Source organism: Falco peregrinus, chromosome 12, assembly GCF_023634155.1.
Source record: "Falco peregrinus isolate bFalPer1 chromosome 12, bFalPer1.pri, whole genome shotgun sequence".
Lineage (NCBI taxonomy): Eukaryota > Metazoa > Chordata > Aves > Falconiformes > Falconidae > Falco > Falco peregrinus.
Window position 1 is genome coordinate 2637501 of NC_073732.1, and position 19570 is coordinate 2657070.

The 19570-nt window shown below is 51.2% G+C and overlaps 1 protein-coding gene across 3 annotated transcripts in view; it reads right to left on the bottom strand.

Annotated features, from left to right (window-relative positions):
* Positions 1 to 808: 808 nt before the first annotated feature.
* The window catches only part of VPS8 (VPS8 subunit of CORVET complex), an 85478-nt gene continuing 66716 nt past the window's right edge, over positions 809 to 19570 (bottom strand). For 2 of the 3 annotated variants that reach the window (XM_055816726.1, XM_055816725.1), the window contains exons 41-45: positions 16055 to 16135; positions 14507 to 14676; positions 13658 to 13826; positions 2253 to 2333; positions 809 to 1559 (exon numbers count right to left, since the gene is read on the bottom strand). In XM_055816726.1, coding sequence (XP_055672701.1) covers positions 1410 to 1559; positions 2253 to 2333; positions 13658 to 13826; positions 14507 to 14676; positions 16055 to 16135 — 651 coding nt within the window. In that variant the 3' untranslated portion in view covers positions 809 to 1409. The remainder of the gene's footprint in view (positions 1560 to 2252; positions 2334 to 13657; positions 13827 to 14506; positions 14677 to 16054; positions 16136 to 19570) is intronic. The other variant, XR_008749316.1, reaches the window with a different exon arrangement.

Sequence of the window (19570 nt, forward strand, 5' to 3'; positions counted from 1 at the left end):
AAAGAGCTGCCCCAGTCGGGGGGCAGGGCAGCGGGGACAGAGCTGCGAGCCCAGGCTGATGCCTGGCAGAGTTCAGCGGGCCGTAGCCCCTGGCCTCGCCTCTGGCCAGGTTCACGCGTGGCTGCAGGCTGGAAGCATCAGCCTGGGGCACGGCTCCGTAGTCGCGAACGCTGGTGGGAAGGCGGCGAGCACACCGGGCACAGCGGCCCCGGGCCACGCGGTGCTGGCGCTGCGCCCCAGGGGGGTGGGCTCTGCACAACAGCTTTGTGTTCCTGCCCCTGCCCCTCAGCTCTGCACGGACCGGCAGCCACCTCTGCGTCAGCTCTGTGTGCGTGGAGAGCAACGCGCCTGCTGCTGTGGGTGTGGGACCCGAAACACCCAAGTGCTAGTGACAATGAACGGCGGGAAGAGGCGAGATAACGGCCACCAGGCCAATAACACCCATTGTCAGGGCAGGATCCAGAGCATGTTTCAGAAGCCCAAGGTGACAGTACAGAAACGCCACTGGGTCACAGCTGTGGGAGCGGAGCAGCCACGGTGCTGCCGGGCAGGGAACACTGCGCAGGGCGGTGCTGCGGAAGATGGGGTGAGCTTAGTAGAGACAAACCTTTCCGACCGCCAGCACCCACCACACCGATCCTGTCCCCCCTGCAGCCCCCTTTCACAGCCAGCACGCCCCCTCTGCCCCCCACTACCAGAGAGGTCTGTGCTGCATGTGCAGTGGCGAGATGCATGGCTCCCCACCAGCGCCGAGTGGCAGCTGGCAGCACCCCGCGCCAGCACCCCGCGCACAGCTCAGGCAGGGAAGTTCCCCCAAGGGCCGTTTTAATGAAGTCTGTAGGAACACGCCCTGTGCAGGTGAGTTTGCTCACACAGGCATCGGGTTTTGCATTGTTCAACCTTCTCCAGGTCTGCCCGCCCCATGCCATCAGCCCCCACGGCTGCTGCCTGCTGGCACTAGTACTGCAATTTAGAGCCGGGGTACAGTGCCCACGCACAGCACCCTGAAACCCTGGCTCGGGGCACGGGACATGCCACACTCCTCCAGCAGAGCGGAGCTGACTCGGTTTTTTGGCCAAGTTACCGCCGCTGCTGTGAGCCTCCGCGCCAGTGCAGGTACCCAGTGCTGTGCGGTGCTCCAGCACACTGGGGTTTGCTCCCAGAGCCCGCAGCTTCCAGCCCAGCTGCCCCACGGCTGCCCCAGTGTAGCGAGAGGCAGCAGCAGAGCTGGGAGTTCGCCCGCTGCTACAGACCCCCCAGCGCCCAGCAAGGCTCACGTGGCACAGAGGGTTCTGGGGAGGGCAGCGGAGGGAGGGGAAAGTCCAGCGTGGTGACGGAAAGGCGTCCCACCACCACCAAGACCTGAAACCAGCGGTGGCCTTGCCACAGCGGGGCTGGAGGCAGGAGCACTAGTCCTCAGGCAGCGGAGGCGGGGCCAGATGGAGCTGGAAGTTCTCGTTCTGGAAGACACTGCTGGTGGCCGGGTCCCCGTGGGAAATGCTGAGCAGCCCGTGCTTTTCACTGCCATGGCCACGAGACAGCTCCGTCAGGAGTGCCAGCTGCAAGAGAAAACCCAGAGAGATCACCGTCCGGCACACCGCAAGCACGCGTGCGAGGTGCAGAACGACAAAGTGCTCGTGAGGGGCTCACCTTTGTCCTGCAGCAATTAGAAAAACCTTAACACACGTAAAAAGGGTGTATATGGTATGTAGTGACCCTGTAGAGCTCAGTGCAGGACAACAGTCCTGGACTAAACAACTTTCCATGTGTCTTTAGGTTGTTTTAAAGTTACAGCATCAAAAAAACAATCTCAGAAAGAGCCAACAACTGCAGCCGAAAACAGGCAGGAGGCACAAGGAAAATGCAAGGGACAGAGGGAGCTGCTCATCTTGGGCCAACACGGGGTGGGAGGAGGGAGCCCCCAGTGCCACACAGTGTCTGGAGGGGAGGTTATTTGCAAATCTAAAAAGAACATGAGAAACCTCACACCACGGACACTTCTCTCGGGCCCAGCCCCAAAGCCAGAGGCATTTCCGTGGTCTCGCTGCCAGCAGAATTCCCCGGCTCTGCCAGAGGCAGCGTGGCTGCCTTGTGATGTGGAACAGCCAGCTCTGTGCACGGTAAACTGCCAGCACTAAACGAAACCCAAGAGAAAAGCCAAAGCCAACGCTGCCAGTGCTAACACCTGGCTTGCCAACATGCAACGTACCCTTCACCAATTCAAAACCAAAAGGAAAATGGGCGGTACGTACTCTGGAAGTTCCTCGGTTGAGTCGGCAGAGTTGATCAAAAGCCTGGATTTGCTGAGGATCCAACAGAGACTCTGAACTTGTCTGATAAAGAGAGTGAGAAGGTTATGGAAACACCACTCGGCAAGAGGTTAAATTCACATCCACCGAAATTCATCCCTGCTCCTGGAGCAGCCAGCATGCAGCTGGTTCATGGGGGTTTTTAGCCATCTTTCCTCAGGCTTGAGGCCACTGTGTGCACCTTAATTTTGGAAAAAACAACCAAAAAACAGTTGTTGCACAAAGGACAGGGGTACCCTTACGTCCACAGTGACACTGTTGGGAGCTGTAGCTAATGGCAGACAGGCTAACAGTATGAACTTATCTTGGGGGAGGTGGGGGTGGGGGGTGGAGAGAAAAAGGAGAGGCAAAAGGAGAAAGAAAAGGGATGGGAAATCTCGCCCGCAGCCAGCTGGGAAGACAAGCAATGGGTCTCTGCGGAGGAGCAGCCTCTCCTGGGCTCTTCCCCAGGCAGCACAGCTCCCCCGGTCCTTTCTCATCATCTCTCAGCAGCCTCCCCTGGCCCCGCTGCTCAGCCTCCCTCCCGGGTGCCGACACAGCGCGGGCTGCAGCACGCTGCCGTCGGGCACAGACTGTGCCTGCCTATAATGGAGAATGATTGCTGTGCCAATGACTATTATCTACTAATGGTATCTCTCCTAAGGTCCATTTTTTCCCCCTAGTAGGATGCTACAGACTAAAAGCTAAGAAATGAAGGGTGAAAAACAGGGCGGGGGGGGGGGGGGGGGGGGGGCGGGGCAAGGTGACTCACACATCAGTGGCAGCCATGTCCCCAAGAAACCGGACACAACAGACATCGTGGTACTGCCCAGCGGCAGCAGCGTTTGCTGGGTACAGGGGTAAGTGTCAGCCTGGCAGTGCCAGGGCAGTCGCAGAGCTGCAGGTGAGGGCAAACAGAACTGCAGAGGGACTACAGCCTGCATCAAGAGCATTAACGCAGGGAGGGCTGCACACATACTCAAACTGCTTTAAAAGGCATCATTTACAGATCCCAGGGAGAGATGACGGAGCGTCACAGATCCTTGCAGGTTTGTTCCATTTTATCACATCACAATGTTTCTATTTTGAATGTTTCTGCTCATATTCCAAAGCAAAAGCATCATCAAGAAACTACAACAGGAGCCAGGGAGAACAGGCTCCCCCATGAGCAGCAATCTGGCATATCTGTTGTCTCTGGGGATCTATTTTTAAAGGAACATTCAATGTTCATTCTCAAATAAACGCTACAGTCCCACCAGCGGGTACCGACTGAAGTCACATTTACTTCAAACTCTGTTTGGCAAGGGACCAAGCTCAACATGATTAACTGGGATCGCTCCCTTCAAGGAGTGCGATCAGCTGGAGTTAAGGGTGAGCTCCCGGCCCCACGAAGGCAGAGGGGGCACTCACTGCTCCTCCCGAGCCGGGCAGGGTCACCAAGAGTCGGGAGCATCCCGGGCCAAGCACAGGCGTGTGCCTCGGCACTACGGGCTCCTCCCAGCAGCGCGGCCCTTCTCCCGCGGCAGCGCGATGCTCAGCCGGCTTTGTACTCCTCATGCTTTATGGCGTGCTGAAAGAGCGTGTTCGAAAGCTCTGTGAAGATGAACTCCCGGTCCTGTCTGGGGGGATAAGTGCATGCCGCAGCGACAAAAGCCAGCAAGACTCAGCGAACACCCTAGAGAGCGCGTCCCGATAGTTACCCTGAGCCTGCAGCCATCCCAAGCTGGGGTGCGCTGCCAGCCAGGTTTAAGGTGCTGCTGCTGCTGCCCGGGGGGCTGCCGCCTGCGGTACAGCTCTGGCTCACGGCCCCAGGCAAGCCTCCTGCACCCCACAGAGCTGCGGGGCTCTCGGCAAGGCTCCCCCTGGGCAGCTCTGCCCAATAGTGGGGAAGGTCTGGGGCAGAGGGAACGACATTATGCCAGAGATCACACTTTCTTAGTCCTTGACTCAATTTTTAATCACTACCCAAGAAAAAGGGAAACCCTGCTGGCAGCTGTGCAGTGAAAATCAACAAAGTGAGCTGCCTTGAGAGAAGGTTACTGCAGGTGAAACCTGGAGCACAAACACTGGAGGGACAGAGAACGTCACCGTGCAGAGAACCCACGCTGGCACCAGCCTTGGCTTCCCTGGGTGACACCACGCTCCCTCCCAGCAGCAGCCCAGCACCCTGCGCTGGCAGGGCCGTCTGTTCCAGCCGAGAGCCAAGTTGTCCCCAGACCTCAGCAAAACCCTTGACCAGGGAATGCTTTACCCAGACCCTCAAGTTTGTCTTCTCGTGGTCTCCCACAGCACCTTTACCTGTCCCTCTCTTCTGGCAGCTCCTCCATCACACACTCCCCTTCCTGCTGGGCTCTGAGCAAGGCAGAGCCAGGGTGGAATCTTCGCAGCCAACCCTTCAGCACGTGAGCAGCCCGGGGACGGCTCAGAGCTGTCAGGAGTGCTCTGGGGGAAGGTGCACTGAACCCACTATGGGTTTCCTGAAGCCTTAATCATTCCGTTACCTGAAGCCATGTGCTTCTTGCTTTTTGAGATGTTCATCAGACAGTCTGAGAGGAAAGGAATGCCCCCAGTGCAGATTGCTTATGCTGGAAGCACGTGCTCAAACTCACTAATTCTCCCCCCAAGATATTATTTATATTGTAAATAACTATTTGCTAATCATCAATCAAGGAGCCAAATGTCTATGTTCCCTGCACACACGAGCTTTGGACTAGAGAGCCTGTGACAGGGTCCCGTATCTGCAGCTGGCTGGTTGTACAGGCGCTTCCAAGGGACGTGCAGGTCACTCTCACTTGGAAAAAAAACCCAACAAAAACCAAGGAAAACCTGCCCTCCACAGCTGCTGTGGCCACAGGCATCCAAGGACAAGGAAAACGCAATATAATTGGTCTCCCCTCTTCTGCTATCTTTCTACCACGCGTATGTAACTATCAATCAGACCGTTCTCCAGGCTGATGAGCTGAAATATTGCAGGCAATTCTTTCTGTTGCCATGGAAACAACTCCTGTCAGGCCTTTTCCTTTTTTAACCGTGTCACTAAAGGCATGTTTTCATTCAAGAGCTACAGGGAGTCTCTGAGAGTCCAGCATCAGCACTCGGGCGCTAGTGGCACCCACTCGGCTCGCTTGCTGACCCCGCAACACTGCTCTTGCCTCCCGTGCTACCGCAGGGCCAGGCAGCTCCTGCTCTGGATCGGGACGAAGCGGTTTGGCACCTCCGAGCCGTCTCCAGCCAAATGCTTACGCCCCTTGGGGAAGGCCTCGGGCCAGACCCAGAACACGGGAGATGCAATTTACCCCCTTGAGGGTCTGGGCCAGCAAGGAGAAAGGTTCCTTTTTGGCTTACAGTTCTCACAGATCCCACCACTATAATGCTAATCTCCGTTGCACATTTTGCTTGCACATATTCCACCCCCCTCTGGTAGTCACCACACAGCCCTCCTAAGCCTGCAATTATCTTTAATTTAGCAGCTACAAAATCCATCATCAGCTAAGCAAAGCAGATCACACAGCAAGTTTGTAAGCAGGGCACCATTAACAGTCATGCCAAGAGATCCATCTAAATACTGCCTCAGAGCCACACCTTCCACAAAAAGTAGAACAATTCGTGCATCGGAGCACCCCATTATGCTGGGCCCTGCTCCGCAACACAGGGTGGGCGCAGCCAGAAGTCCTGAGGAAGGTGTCACGACTCCCAGGAACAAGAGCAACACCCACCGCCCTCAGTTACAGAGCTGAATCCACAGGCGCCGGACACCAAGTCCACCTTCTGCCATTCCTCCCATGCAGCCCGACACTTACTTCACCATGGCTCAAGCAGCCTTACAAAAAACTACCCAAATTCAGGTTTTTGATAAATGCTGAGTCAATTAATGTAAAACTACATGAATCTACTTGTCTTCTGCAGGATAAGGACCTGCTGTTTTCATAATACTCCCAGGAACCTGGAACAATCAACCAAAAAGAAAGCAAGGCAGGCAGCTGCTCTGACCCAAAGTCACTAGAATGGCACTAAGATTACAAAATTGTTAACGAACTTCAGAAAAACCTCAGGACATCCCTTGTACAAGAAAATCGCGCTGCTGCAGACCTCTGCAGAGCTACTGCAGGGTATTGCACCACTGGTACGGGACAGACGCAGACCGGCCGCTCGCTGCAGCGCTGGAAACAGTCTTGCAAGTCACTCCGGGCGATGCGGCAAGTGGGCAAACCTCTGCTGGGAGGAAGTCCCAGAGCCACTGCAGCTGCGCTACGGCAGCGGAACACGCTGCTTCCAGACCAGCCTCCGCAGCGTTTCACCACTTACCTCCGCTGGTGCGCTCCGGAGCGAAACCCCTGGCAGCGGGCCAGGCCCTGCCTGCTCCCGCTTGGATGCGGCAGCCTCCGGTACCACCGAGGCTGGAGCGGCAGGCACGCCAGGCCCTGCTGCCTGCAAGCAAACAGCAGCAGTGACTCCCCGAAGCCCACCGCAGCCCTCCCTCAGCGCAGCCGCGGCAGAGGCAACCTGTCACACAGGTCGGCGCTCAGCCCCGTCCCGCTGGCCGCGGGAGCAGGCCAGGGAAGGCAGAGGTCTCTCTCCTCCAGCCGAACCTAGCTGAACCTGAGGAGCAAACCCCGCACTCAAGGCAGGGGAGAGGACAGGCTTATTTGTGCTCACAGACTGCTGCTGCTGCGGGGCGAGACACTGCAGTGACTAAGGAGAGAGGAGGGAGGACTCCCTGTTTCAAATACCTGGAAACACGCTGGCACACCTCCGTCCTCCCTCCGCTAGCTGCTCTGTTAGCAGCTCGTGCTTACACCAGGCATGGTTGGAATATTCCCTTGGACTTCCACTGACGCCTTCAGCCAAAGGAGCAGTAACTCTGTTCAGGATTAATTAGATGAACACAAAACCCACGTATCCTCATGGACACTATGGCCCAGCAGGTATTTGTTTATAATGTGGCAGGCTTCAAAGGAGGCATGGCAGCACATGGATTAAACATTACGTAAAGATGATGCACAACAGGCCTGTGCTCAGGTTGATCTCTGTTCAGTGCCTGAATCCAAGAGGACAGAAGTGTCACGTGTGAAGGCAAAGAATTCATTTTCTAAACATGGGCTAAGAGGCTGCTACACACCATCCCACAAAGAGCCAACCACAGAAGATTCAAGAGGTGCAGTGTTCTCCCGATGCCAGCAGATCGGGAAGAGAAAGGGAAGAAGAAGAAATGTAGAAGGAGGAAGAAGTCCTACTTATTAACAATGCCACCCCAAACCTTACAGAAAACCCAAGTGGATGACGACTCTGCTGCCTGTCCCTTTGTAGCTCCCGACACCCGCGCCACAATCTGTTGCTGCTATTTAAGAGGGAAGTTTATACCATGCTTAGGAACAGCTCTGGTCCTGGGAGCTCAGCTGCAGCTGCCCAAGCCTGTCTATGTTCAATTCACATAGAAACCAACAAAACATACAGTTTTCATAGTGTAACACGAGGGTAAAAGGAATGGGGAGGGAGGTGGGACATGGAAACCGCAGCTTTCCATTTCAGGGATTTACAACAGATCAAGAGATGCTCACCTGCCACCTGCATTTCTGAAACCAGCCCTCCAGAACAGCCAGTGACACCCTTGGCTACAGCAACCCCCACTGAACCAGCCGTGATTCCCTCTCACACCCTCCCCACCACGGCCGCTAGCTATTTTGCTCCCTCCCTTCAGAGGAACATCAGAAGAACGCAGGCATCTGCACCCCTTTTAACCCTTGGGCCTTTCTGTTGTTTCTCAGCTTGGAACGAGTACCAACCGCGGAGGGGAGCAGCCGTCACCCCCTCCAGCAGCAGCTGCAAGCCCAGCACCACAGGCAGAGGTTCCCGGCAGCGCAGCGCACCAAACCGGCTCTCCAGCCTGCACCAGGCCTGGAAAAGCGGCTTCTCCCAGCAGATGGGGAGTCACACGCTTGCAAGGCAGATCTGTGACGACCGACCGAAAGCTTGCAATTTCACAGCAACGGCATATGCAACGAGCAGCGCCGGTTCCTCGGAGAACAGATACAGAGCTGTCAAGCGCTGTGCTAAACTACACATAACTTGGCAACAGGGACTGATGGAGTTTGTGGGAATATCAACAGGTTGCAACAGCCCAGCATCTGTCACTATATTTAAATGAGTCTGTTCTACAGATCCTCCTAGATATGAAATGTTTTATTAAAACGGAGGAAATTTTCATCAAACCGTGGGAACAGTTCCTTTGAAATTGAGATGTAAAGTAAAGCAAAGACTACCCACTGAAATTTTGCCGTCTTTTCTCTTAACCAGGACACAGCGCTCCCCCAGGCGAGCCTAAGAGCGCAGGGCAGCCACTCTCACTGGTCTTCACTTTAGGCAGCTTGCAAGTCAGCTGTCTGCTCCGTCTTAGCCTCTCACAGGTCCTAGAGAGCAAGCCTTCGGGCTGTAGGCACTACAAGGAAACTTCTGCCAGGCTACAGATTGCTGTATGGGAAGGCCATGGGAAACAATCACAATCCAGTGATGGTCTTTAAAAAGACCCACAAAACAAGCAAGCAGAAAAACAAGCCGACCAAAAAAACCCACTACCCACCAAAAAACTCCAAACCAACAACTCAACAAAACAAACTAACCCTCCCCCCCAGTATGAAAAGTCCAAGAAAACAGTCAATTTTGATTGAAAATCTGTTAAAGGGTAATTAGGGTTTTGAAATTACCCTCTTAAAATTTGTATTTTATTTTCAGTGTTAGCTTTGGTACCAGTCCTCCTCTACCTGCTAGTTAAGACTCCCACACTGTTTTCTTCTTACTGAATCACTTCTGTTTCCAATACATTACAAGAAATTTTAAAACACAGATGTTCTGTTGATAAGAAGCCAATGGTACAAAGTGTCTCTAGTTCCTTCCTCACATGGATTTCCTACGCATTGCTGAAGAAGTTAAGGAATGTACCACAGAAGCCAGCTCCAAAGCTACAGGACCAGGCATATTCTCTGTTAACACGTATGTGGGAATGAATATTCTCTATGGAGGAGAATACACAATCTTGTAACTGTATAAACCGCTAATTATCTGCTTGGTGTCATTTGGGGGGGCGGTGGGGGGGGCCGGGGAATCACGCCTGGATATTTTCAAAGTTATAAAGCCCTTGGATAATTTTGATATTGCTGAGAGTCAAGATAACAACTGATGATCACCATTACACTGAGAACAGTAAAACTGGCTCTGTCTGCTGACCGACGGAGCTCAGGTAACATTTGCCTAGCTCTCAAATAAGTGCTGGTAAAAAAAAAAAAAAAATAAAAAATGCCCTAAACCTTCATTCTTACCCAACAGAAAGCACAGAGGTATGCTGCAGAGGGACATCTAACATCTCAGTTAAGTGATACGCTATGGTACCAACACCTCACAGGTGGGAGTGGGTTATGAAGCTTCGGGCCGGATGGAAGGCTGCCGCAAAGAGGGATGCTGGTGGCAGGCTGCAACACAGAGCTCAAAGGTAGAGTCTGGCAAACTGGATTAACTACGGATCACATTCGTTGTCCGTCCTGGCGTGACTTGACAGGATTAAACTCCTGAATAAAACATGTTTGCCATCTGGACAGCTCTAACAACGGTGCCCTTAGAATTCAGGCACATTCTCAAACATGGAATAACCAGAGCACGTCAGCTTAGGGGTTCATGGCATTTTCTGCAGGGCTTATAGCCCAAGAGCCATGACTGTGGTTCCTCTCCCCAATCCCTAGTATGTAGGCTGGCAGAGTAAATGGAAAACACAAACCAGCTCACTGAAACGAGGCAAATTAGTTTTGGAGATCAATGACTAAGATATAAGGAGTATTTCACTTACGTATTTAGGCAGAAGCCCAGCTCCTGTGCTTTCACCTAATATGCCTCAGTTAACTTCAAGCACCACAACACAAGAAAGCACTGCAAGTTTTAAATCGGATTAAAAAACCACCACAAACACACAAGCTTCCATTTCTTTTAACACTCATTTATAGTATGATAGAAGGTAAGGAGGACAAGAAAGATGATCGGTTTAGACCCAGAAGATTACCCTTGGGAAGACATCAAGGTTTAGGGGGTAACACAGAAAGCACAAACTTTTGATAGCAAAAGCAGAGGAAAAGCCTTTTTGCCCTTCTCTCGCTGTTCCCCTTTGCTGGGGCAGAATGTCTCGAGTCCTCGTCACAGCAAGACTCCATTTAAGTAAGTGCTATCATCAGATTCAGTAACTGTTCAGTGCTGGCTCGTGGCATCTCTCCACCTCCCCCAGTTTCAAGGCATTTGCTACAGAAGTCGTGCATGCAAAGCAGGGACAGAGAAAACACTGTCTGTTGGGCTGTCGTTTCACATATAGATCTCAACAACATCGCAAAATTCAAACTGACAGTCTTTGTTTCAGCAGAGCAGAATTGGTACTATGAAATGCACTCCAGATGCTCAGTGGCATTTCTCAGTATGAATCCATTCCTAATTCAAGGCTTGCTAAGAAAATAAATACCGAAACTGTAGATTTCACTATGGGAAAGAAAAAAATAATAAAAAAAAAAAAAGAACAAACCACATCAGATTTTGCCAAGAGACAGACTAAGCTTTCAGGGTCTCCAAAGTGGTTGCAAAGAAATACCCTCCCCACGGATCTACGTGCAGAATGTCCCGGAAGCTTCGGGGTTGGCTCTCGGCTGTCTAGGGAAGGCAGGGCCGGACACCCAATGCGTCAGGGATGTCCTGTGCATTGTTTGCAGAAGCACCAACTCTGAAAGCAAGAGCAGCCCAACAAACACAGCCCTCTGGGTCCGGTGGTGTCAGCGGAGTTGAGAGGGTTGGCAGAGAAGCCCTTCAGCAGAAAACCGCAGCACCAAACGGCTGAAAAGTCCCTGTAACAAACAGAAATAAATCCCTTCTGCGCCTGGGGTGGCACCAGAGACCAGTGATGGCTGCTGCCTTGGAGCCAGGCCCAGAAGGCCCCTTGGGAACACGCGTGTGCGGTTCGGCCTTAAAGCGAGCCCTGCAAGTCTCCCCTGCCCTGCAGCCCCTTCGCTTGCCCGCACGTCCTCTCTCCAGCCCCACGCATCACCCACCAGGCCGCTGCAGCAAGCGCCCCTTTCCAACAGGCCTCAGCTCTGCACGGACCAGCCCCACGTCAAAACAAGCAGGGGCAGCTTAGCTGTCCTCAGTGCATCTGTGCTCCAGGGAACCCGCCTCACCCTTCTGCTCCGGCTCCCTGGAGCCAGCAACATGGGTGGGTGTCCGTCCCCGCCGCTGCGCCCATCCCCAGCACTTCCCCCAGTACAAAACATCTGTTCTGTAACTCAGGCTACTGCCTGGCCAGATTAATCCTTACCTCACAGGGTTAATTAACGCTACCGAGCGGCAATTGTTAAGCAAACAAACTTCCCGGAGAAGCTAGAGATTTTACAGTCTTTTGCCAAGTCTAAATATATTCAGCTTTTTAAAGATCTGACTGCGCAACAGTTTAATCAAATGTGAGTACAACAGTTAAATATTGTAATTTAAATACAGGAGGAACATCACAAACTTGGAGAGGATCTGGGACACCAGGAGGAGGAGGTGGGGGCCTGGAAGCAGTGCTGGGGCTCTGAGGAGCCGGAGCGGGAAGCGATGGGCTCCCCTGCCCGGAGTACAGGAGAGCCAGCAGGGAAGATCCAGCACTCTCGGATGGCCTGGCATGGACGTTTCCCAGCTAGCGCTAGATGATCCATGCTGTAACCCCTCTCCTTCCCCCCCCAGTCTCTCCACACCTCGTCCCAGCCAGCCCTTCACTCTGATGAACAGATCCGTTAAATAAAGGGAAGCATCATCTCCTCCCTGCCCCAATCATTCCCTCTTTGTCTGGAGCGATCATTCCCATTCTTCCATGGGGTACATCCAGACTGGTGTTAACGGGGAGACACAGGGGCTCCCTGACTGACTAGCCCGTGAGAAATCCAGAGATAACCAAGTTATAAAGGCACTGGTGTAAGGTGTCAGGCACTTTATAACGATAAATGTAGTTCCAGTAGTTAATTTTGCCTTTAGCTTTTAAAGATAAAGCAGGTCTGTCGCTCCCGTTTGCAGACATTCCCTTGGAGCAGGAGTGCAGAGGGTGAGACACGGGGCTGCTGAACCTGCCCGACTTCAGGGCCAGCATCCACACTTCACTGTGGCACGGTGGTACACAAAATGACGAGCATTTGTGAGCAGACTGTTTGAACCACAGTCTATTTACGGTCTCCTGGGAAAGCTTTTCTTTCTGTCACCATATAAGAAACTAACACACTTTGACTGCAAAGATTGCATTGTGCTCCATACATTCCTCACATTACTTTTCCCCCAAGTCTCCCTTCAAGCAGGAAGCTTCTTTTTTTGTTCATACAGAAGCTGATGGAAGTTGACTAATGCTGTTAGCTATCTTTTGATCAGAACTGATTTGGCAGAAATTGAAATAATCTGCTAGAAGAAAACTAAAGTACTACTCATAAAAACGTACTCCAGGATTGAATTACTTTGGTTTCAGAAGGGGAAAAACGTTGCTTTGCATACATCTGCGTGGTGACAAATGCACAAGGTGCCTTGAAGCATTTAGGAGCAAACCCTCATCAGTGACCACCTTTGCTGGAACACAGGGCAGCAGAGTTCAGCTCCCCACAGCGAATATCCCTGGAAGACATCCTAACAAGCTGCCTTGCCATTTGTGCTTACGGTCCATAGTACCATGCCAGAGAGAAGGCAGAAGTACCCATATTGATGCTGGACTTCTGTTTGAATTACGGATGGTGAAACTTCCTGCACACAAATACTGACAATAAATACAAATTATCTGTTCTCTCACCCAAATCCAGCCGCATTGATCTTGTTTACATGCATTTGCATTCTTAAAACATTGTGCAAGCATTCAGCCAGGCAAATCAACTCCAAGTCTTTTACCCAGAGCCAGGTTATCTGTTAAGAAGGTAGAACGGAGGCTCCATGATCCAGCCACAAGGAAAACACCAGCTTTTAATACAATTTTTGTATAAAAACACACCTAAAACTAGTTTGAAAGGAACTGTCCCCAACGGCCCGTCCCAGGCTCTCACAAACAAGACAGAGCAGCGGATCCACCCAGTAGACAACCAGCTGCAAGGACGCAGCTCACCCTCACGCTGGCTAGCACCTCCCAGACCTTCTAGATGAACATCACCATTACCTTCACAGCTCTTTATACCCACGCCAAAACAAGATGACGTTCATAACCGTGACTAGTTAGCTGCTGATACTGTTTGACAGTTACCGATCATGGGCTTGTCTGGAAGCAAAGACAGGAGCACAAAGGCGTGAAGTCCGCCGTAAGCACCGCTTGAAGTTTACCTGAAGATAAACCACCTCACAAACCTTACCTGTGCCAAGGCTGTTCCACTTCCTTTTTTTAGCTCCGAGAAGTTCTCACTCAGTTTTCCTGCCTTGTTACTCGAGTTGCATTTATAGCACATCCACCTCATCAGGCCTTTAGTTACCGTCCCACACTCTTTACTCAGCAGACACAGCGAATGGTACAAGTGGCCACAGCTGTGAAGAGAAGAGTTCTGCTAGGTGCGAGAGAGCAGGGTAACGCAGCCTGACAGCTCTATGCATCGGAGGGGAAATTGCTGGTCAGCAGAAAACAAGGCTGCTTCTCCATAAAGACAGAGCGGCAGCGTACACACTCCCTTTGTACCTCCACACCCTCTTGTAGTAGTTCTAGACTTGCAAAAAGAAGAGCAGATGCCCATTTACTGATACAGCTACAGATCGTAATATTAAGGTAATAATAATTTTGTCTTATTTTACAGCCACCTGGTCACAGAGAGGAATATCGGAGGCGCCAACAGAGTGTGCAGTCAGGGCTGCAGTAGATCCGAGATGTACGAATACCGGTGAATGAACCCAGGGTGCTGTAATTGCACAAACTGCACTGCTGGGAGAGATGACAGATAAGCTGACAGCTTACTGAACAGCTCTCACAGAAGCGTAAGGCAATTCTTTCCAGCAGAGACAGAGCTGGCTGCATGCGAAGAAGGCTGGCTCTGATGGAGTTGATTAGCCAGCCCCTTTACAATGCAAGGGAGCAGGGGTACATGCTCACATGAATACACATGATTATTTGTGCAAGTCAAAGACCAGTAGCTTCCCCCCCCCCCTCCCCTTTCCCCCCCCCCTTTTAAAACTAGTAACGTGATCCCAGCTGTGACCATACCTCTTAACTTTACCTGAAAACAATGATTTCATCAGCAGTTTCTTGCCTTCTTTTGTACTGCTGTAGACAAATGCAGCAGTAATCCTGCTTTGGGGTAAGCCCTCTAGTGACAGAAGCTCTTAGGTGACACAGGGACCAGTGGAGATCATGGTTTAAAAGATTTGTAGTTGTCTCTAGAAGGGTCTGTGTGGAAGACAATATACAAAATAACTGGGTCATCTTGTCATCTCCAGACCGCAAACTCCATTCTGATCAATTCTTCATAACAAGCAGCTTAGCAGATTACTAAGAGCAAAATCAACCCAACAAAATTGCTTCTCTTTATATGTTTTCTAGCCGCTGCCCTCAAAATACTTATCCTTTCATCGCATGTTAATGGAGGCAATACCTTTTCACTCTTAAGTAGATAAACCCTTTATTGATTTTTGCCAAAGAGCATTAAGAGAGACACAGTAGGCTCATTTTGTTATCTTCCATACCAGACCTCCCTTTTTTCCCCCCTCTCTATCTGGTAATCTACTGCTTACATGCCCCATTTTAGGAGAAACATACTGATAAAAATCAAAGCCCAAATGCACTATCACAATTAAAATACAAAAAAACCCCCAAACATCTTATTAGCTAGTTCTTCCCAACTGAGATTTCCATTGCTGAAGAAAGCAAAATACCCTCAGTTTTTAGCCATCGGTGCTTCTTTCAGCAACAACAGCTATCAGGCGTAGGTGCTCTGGTCCAACTCACAAAAGTTGCTCTGTAGCACCAACTCACAAAAGGCTGCAGAGCCTGCACCAGTGGTTCACATCTGGCCTAGTCCAGATGTCTGGTACAGACAGCATCCACAACTGCCAGGCAATGACAGAGGAGCTGTGCTGCTCAGAGCAGACCTTTATCAAGAACTAAACAGAGATAACGGCTCTTTATGTTCAGCCCTCTACAGTAAAGCTACTCCCCGTTTTATTTTTAAATTGGCTGCTGCTGCACGGAGGCCTGAGCAGTGGCTAGAACGGTAGTGCCAGCCATGTGGTAGGCAGAACAAGGGAGGGTGAGTTTGGAGGAAGACTGTGCATTCAGTTTGGGGGAAAAAAAAGAGGTTTTTAAGTTTGGAGACTGCCTGGGATGTGAGACTGGACAGGGCAAGGCAGGAGTGAGATAAAGGTGCAATCTCACCCGGTGACAAAGGAAGTGCAGCATTACCACTGGGAAGAGGCAAAACAGCCTAATTTAAAAAGCTTATTTAAAACATACAGGTTTTGTGCCTTTGAATCTCAAACTGCAGGATGAGTCGGAGAAAAAGCAGATGTTTATCCTTCCAGCACATTTAACATAAAACTGAACTACAGAGGTGTTCACCACGTACCTGTCAGGCCCTTCACTTGCAATCTGTCTGTGAGCAATACAGATTCATTCCCCTCCCCCAGTCACAAAGATATAAATCCCTTGCATGCCCATCTACTTTGCCCTGCAGGGAGAAATGGCAAACGAGAGAGAGTAGTAGGCAAGACAGCTATAAAAGCAGTCCGTGTATACACCAGTGGGCAGAACAGAAATGCGTGCAACTTACCTGTTCATAGTTAAAAGTGTCCAGCATTCCCAGAACAAGTCCTTGAATTTCTCCAAGTTTCCCTTTTCCATAAACTGGATCCTGTATGAAGAAATTAAAACTGCAGCTGAACCACAAGATATGACCATTCTGGCTTGCTTTTTTAAAATTATTATTATTTTTTCTTCCAGATTGGCATTGCAAACAGAAGTTCCGACTCCGGATTGACACTGACCGCTATGGGTGTCTGCTGGCAGCCAGCTCCAGGGCTGCCTGCAGGGCTCCAGGCCCCATCCTGCCAGGGTGCTGCTGCCCAGGTCAGAGGACAATTCACTCGGTCTCTGAGCATCCACAGGTCGCCCCCAAGTTCATTCCACACCCCCTCAGCAGCAGGTTGAAAGCAGCCAGATCCAGCGGGCCGTGCAGTTGCACAGCAGTATGCAGGAGTCCTGAGCAACCCTGCGCAGTACGCAGGAGTCCCGGGCAAGCCTGATGTCACATCCCCGATGACGAACATCATCTAGGGAGCAGGGGCCTGGGGATCTTCTGTTGCTGCAGGGATGATTTCTACATGCCCTGAGCGGCTTCATTTCCATGTCCCAGCAGCACAAGCAAAGGGTTGTGGTACAACTCATCGCGTTGGTGCATCTCAACCAGCTTCCTTAGGCTGGCTCCAAACCAAACATCCCCTTCTCCCCCACACCCACCCCAGCGCCCTCTGAAGCACCACTCAAGTGCAGGGCAAGAACCCTGGTCTAGTGTGCACGCCCCCGTGCTGGGGTGAGCTTAGCAAGGAGCCCTCTGGGAGCTGCTCTCTGTGACAGTGCACAGCCCCTCAAACAGGCAAATGGGTAAAGCACTGGAAGAGGGGAGAGACTTCTGCAGCATCCTTCCCTCCCGCCAGGCCTGCTGCACAAGAGACCAGGCTCCTGCTCACAGGCGCGCTGGACCATGCCAGGAAATACCTCTGCCCCACCACCGACACGGTGACAACTTGCCAACAGCTCCTCGCAGCCACCAGCACTAGGGCAGCCTGGGCAGAACTGACCCAGAGAGGTCTCTCCACGCAGTTGCAGAGGTGCCTTTCCCTGCCAAAATGCACCAGGGCACCACTTCCAACATGCGTGTGCCAGGAGCACAGCTTCCTCCTACGCATCTTTGCAGCAGCAGCACGACAACGCCGCGGTATTTCACTAGAAGATGTTCTGCAAGCTGTTGCCTATCCAACCGGGATTCAGCTGTCTAACGTAAACGGGAAGCAAGGAAGAGTTCAGTCAGCAGTAGGATCTACTACTGGCTACTGCAGTGGTGTGACCCACACCGTGCAGCCCAGGCTCATTCTCTCCCGGTGGCCCGGACAGTCTGACGTGCAGAAGCACAAGGCTGTGCCCTCCCCATGCCAAGTGGGCACCAGCAAGGCACGGACGTGCCTGCAACCAGCACAAGTCTATTCGGGAACACCTCAGACGAGAATCAGGGGAAGTCACCTTTGTGTAACACACAAACCCCCAAGGCTGACAGACAGTCAATGAACTGGACCTGGGAAAAAAGCATTTGACCTGCTGGGAGGCGGTGGGAGGATACTGGGGGAAGCTGAGAAAAGCTGCCTGGTAGAATGGGCAAGACACTGGCAAAAATAGACTGGCGAGACGTGAAAAGGAAACTAACCTAGAGAGTAGAAAAATGATGGAGATGGTGGAAACAGGAACAGAAATAGCTGGATGAACAGGCTCTGGATGAGATGAGTAAGAAAGAGTAGGAGCAAGGCTGATTCCATGCTGGGACTGAAAGTGAGGGAGAGAAAGGAGAATAAAGAGTGAAAAAGCAAGTTGACAAAGACAACTGAAGCAGCATGGAAGTTACGTTGCAAGACACCCAGAGAGATCACCAGAACAGCTATAGAATGCACATCAGGCAATTTTTGAACAACAGTCTTCAGGAAGAAGTATGACAGGCAGAAACGCCAACGTTCAAGCCTAAATAAAAACAGCACTGAGTAATAGCACTTGAGTCACAACCAGCTGTAGATCTGGAATATACGGAAGAGCTCATCATGCTGCAGAGGCTACTTTTTTGCTAGGTGAACAGTACAGCCTCAAACAACACTTAAGTTTTCTTTCTCCATGCATAATTTAGAAGCAACAGCATAGAAAGTACACTACACTGAGTCACCATATGAATTATGGAGGGCAACAGGGAACTCAGGACTTCGAACGCAGCATGAACGTGATCCGTAACATAGAGCAAGTTATTTTTGTATCCACCAGATACTCTCCTTTTAAAGCACTCAAGAATATGGCAAAGGAAACTCAACCAGGCAACTCACAAACTATACAGGTGCAACCACTTATGAGCAACTCAAACTTCCCAAGCTGCATGTAAAGATGTTCAAAGCAACTTGTTTCTTCTCTGGACAGAGAAAGAGGAGCAAGGGGAGATACGAAGAAGAGAGAAGAATAGAAAAGCCACCTACAGCTTTGCAGAGAAGGAACGTGAGTCTGAGAGCCAACTTTCGGTTGCTCATTTTTTCTGAAGTTGCACTTGATTATCTCTAAACAACAGGTAGGAAGAGAGTGGACCCTTCTCCGAAGAGGAGGCATATGGTCTAGCAAAGCCTTGTACCGAGCCTGGCAGCCACGTGCAAGCAGTGCAGCTGATGCACGTTTCCTGCCGGCAGCCAGCAGCCAGTGCTTCAACGCCTGGGCTGGGGCCATCTACCTGCCCTGAGCATGAAATCCAGAGCTGTAATTTCACTTTTCCGCAGGAAGTTATAATGCTTTCTTCCAATGTGCTGTTTCACACACACACACACCCCCCCCCCAAATCTTTAGTCACAAGAGCCTTGCGGGATCAATTACTTTTTCGGAGGAATATGCTTCAGTAATTCCACCTTATAAAATTTGTCTCAGTTTGGAATTTATGCATGCTCCAAATATACTGTATGGGATGGCACACTAATAAGTCAGCTGCACCTTGCCAGGAACAGATCACAGCTACTGTTTCCAGGCTGGTATTTCCCTGGGGACACGGCAACGCTTAGCGTGGTAAGCCAAAGCCAAACTCATTGCCCAGTGCCTCTACCAACATCTGGAAAAGCTGGCAGGTATCCAGACGCAAGCCAAAGGTGCTCATGCAGCCTTTCAGCCAGTTCTGTCTCCTCCATTTCTAATTTCTTCCCAGGTCCAGTAAATAGCACGTTCTTTGCTAACAGCGCTTGCAGAACTGTGTGAATAAATGCACTATGAACTCAGAAAACGCATTCACTTGTGGCTTGTCCCATCTGCAAGGGGGTGGAGCAACTATTGTACATAAAACTAATCCCAGCGTTGACCTTCAGGACTGGAAAGAAAAAAAAACCAGGCAGGGATGGAAAAAATTCAGGCAAAGGCTTTTTGCATCTTTCTGCTTCCACTCTGGAACAGTTTTCAAAGATTCCTCCTTTCCTCAGTTTGGGGTTCCTACAGGTAGATTTTAAATTTCTGGCTTCTCCAGTTCTCCATTTTGTAGGAGGCATCAGCTGCATCTACTTACAAAATA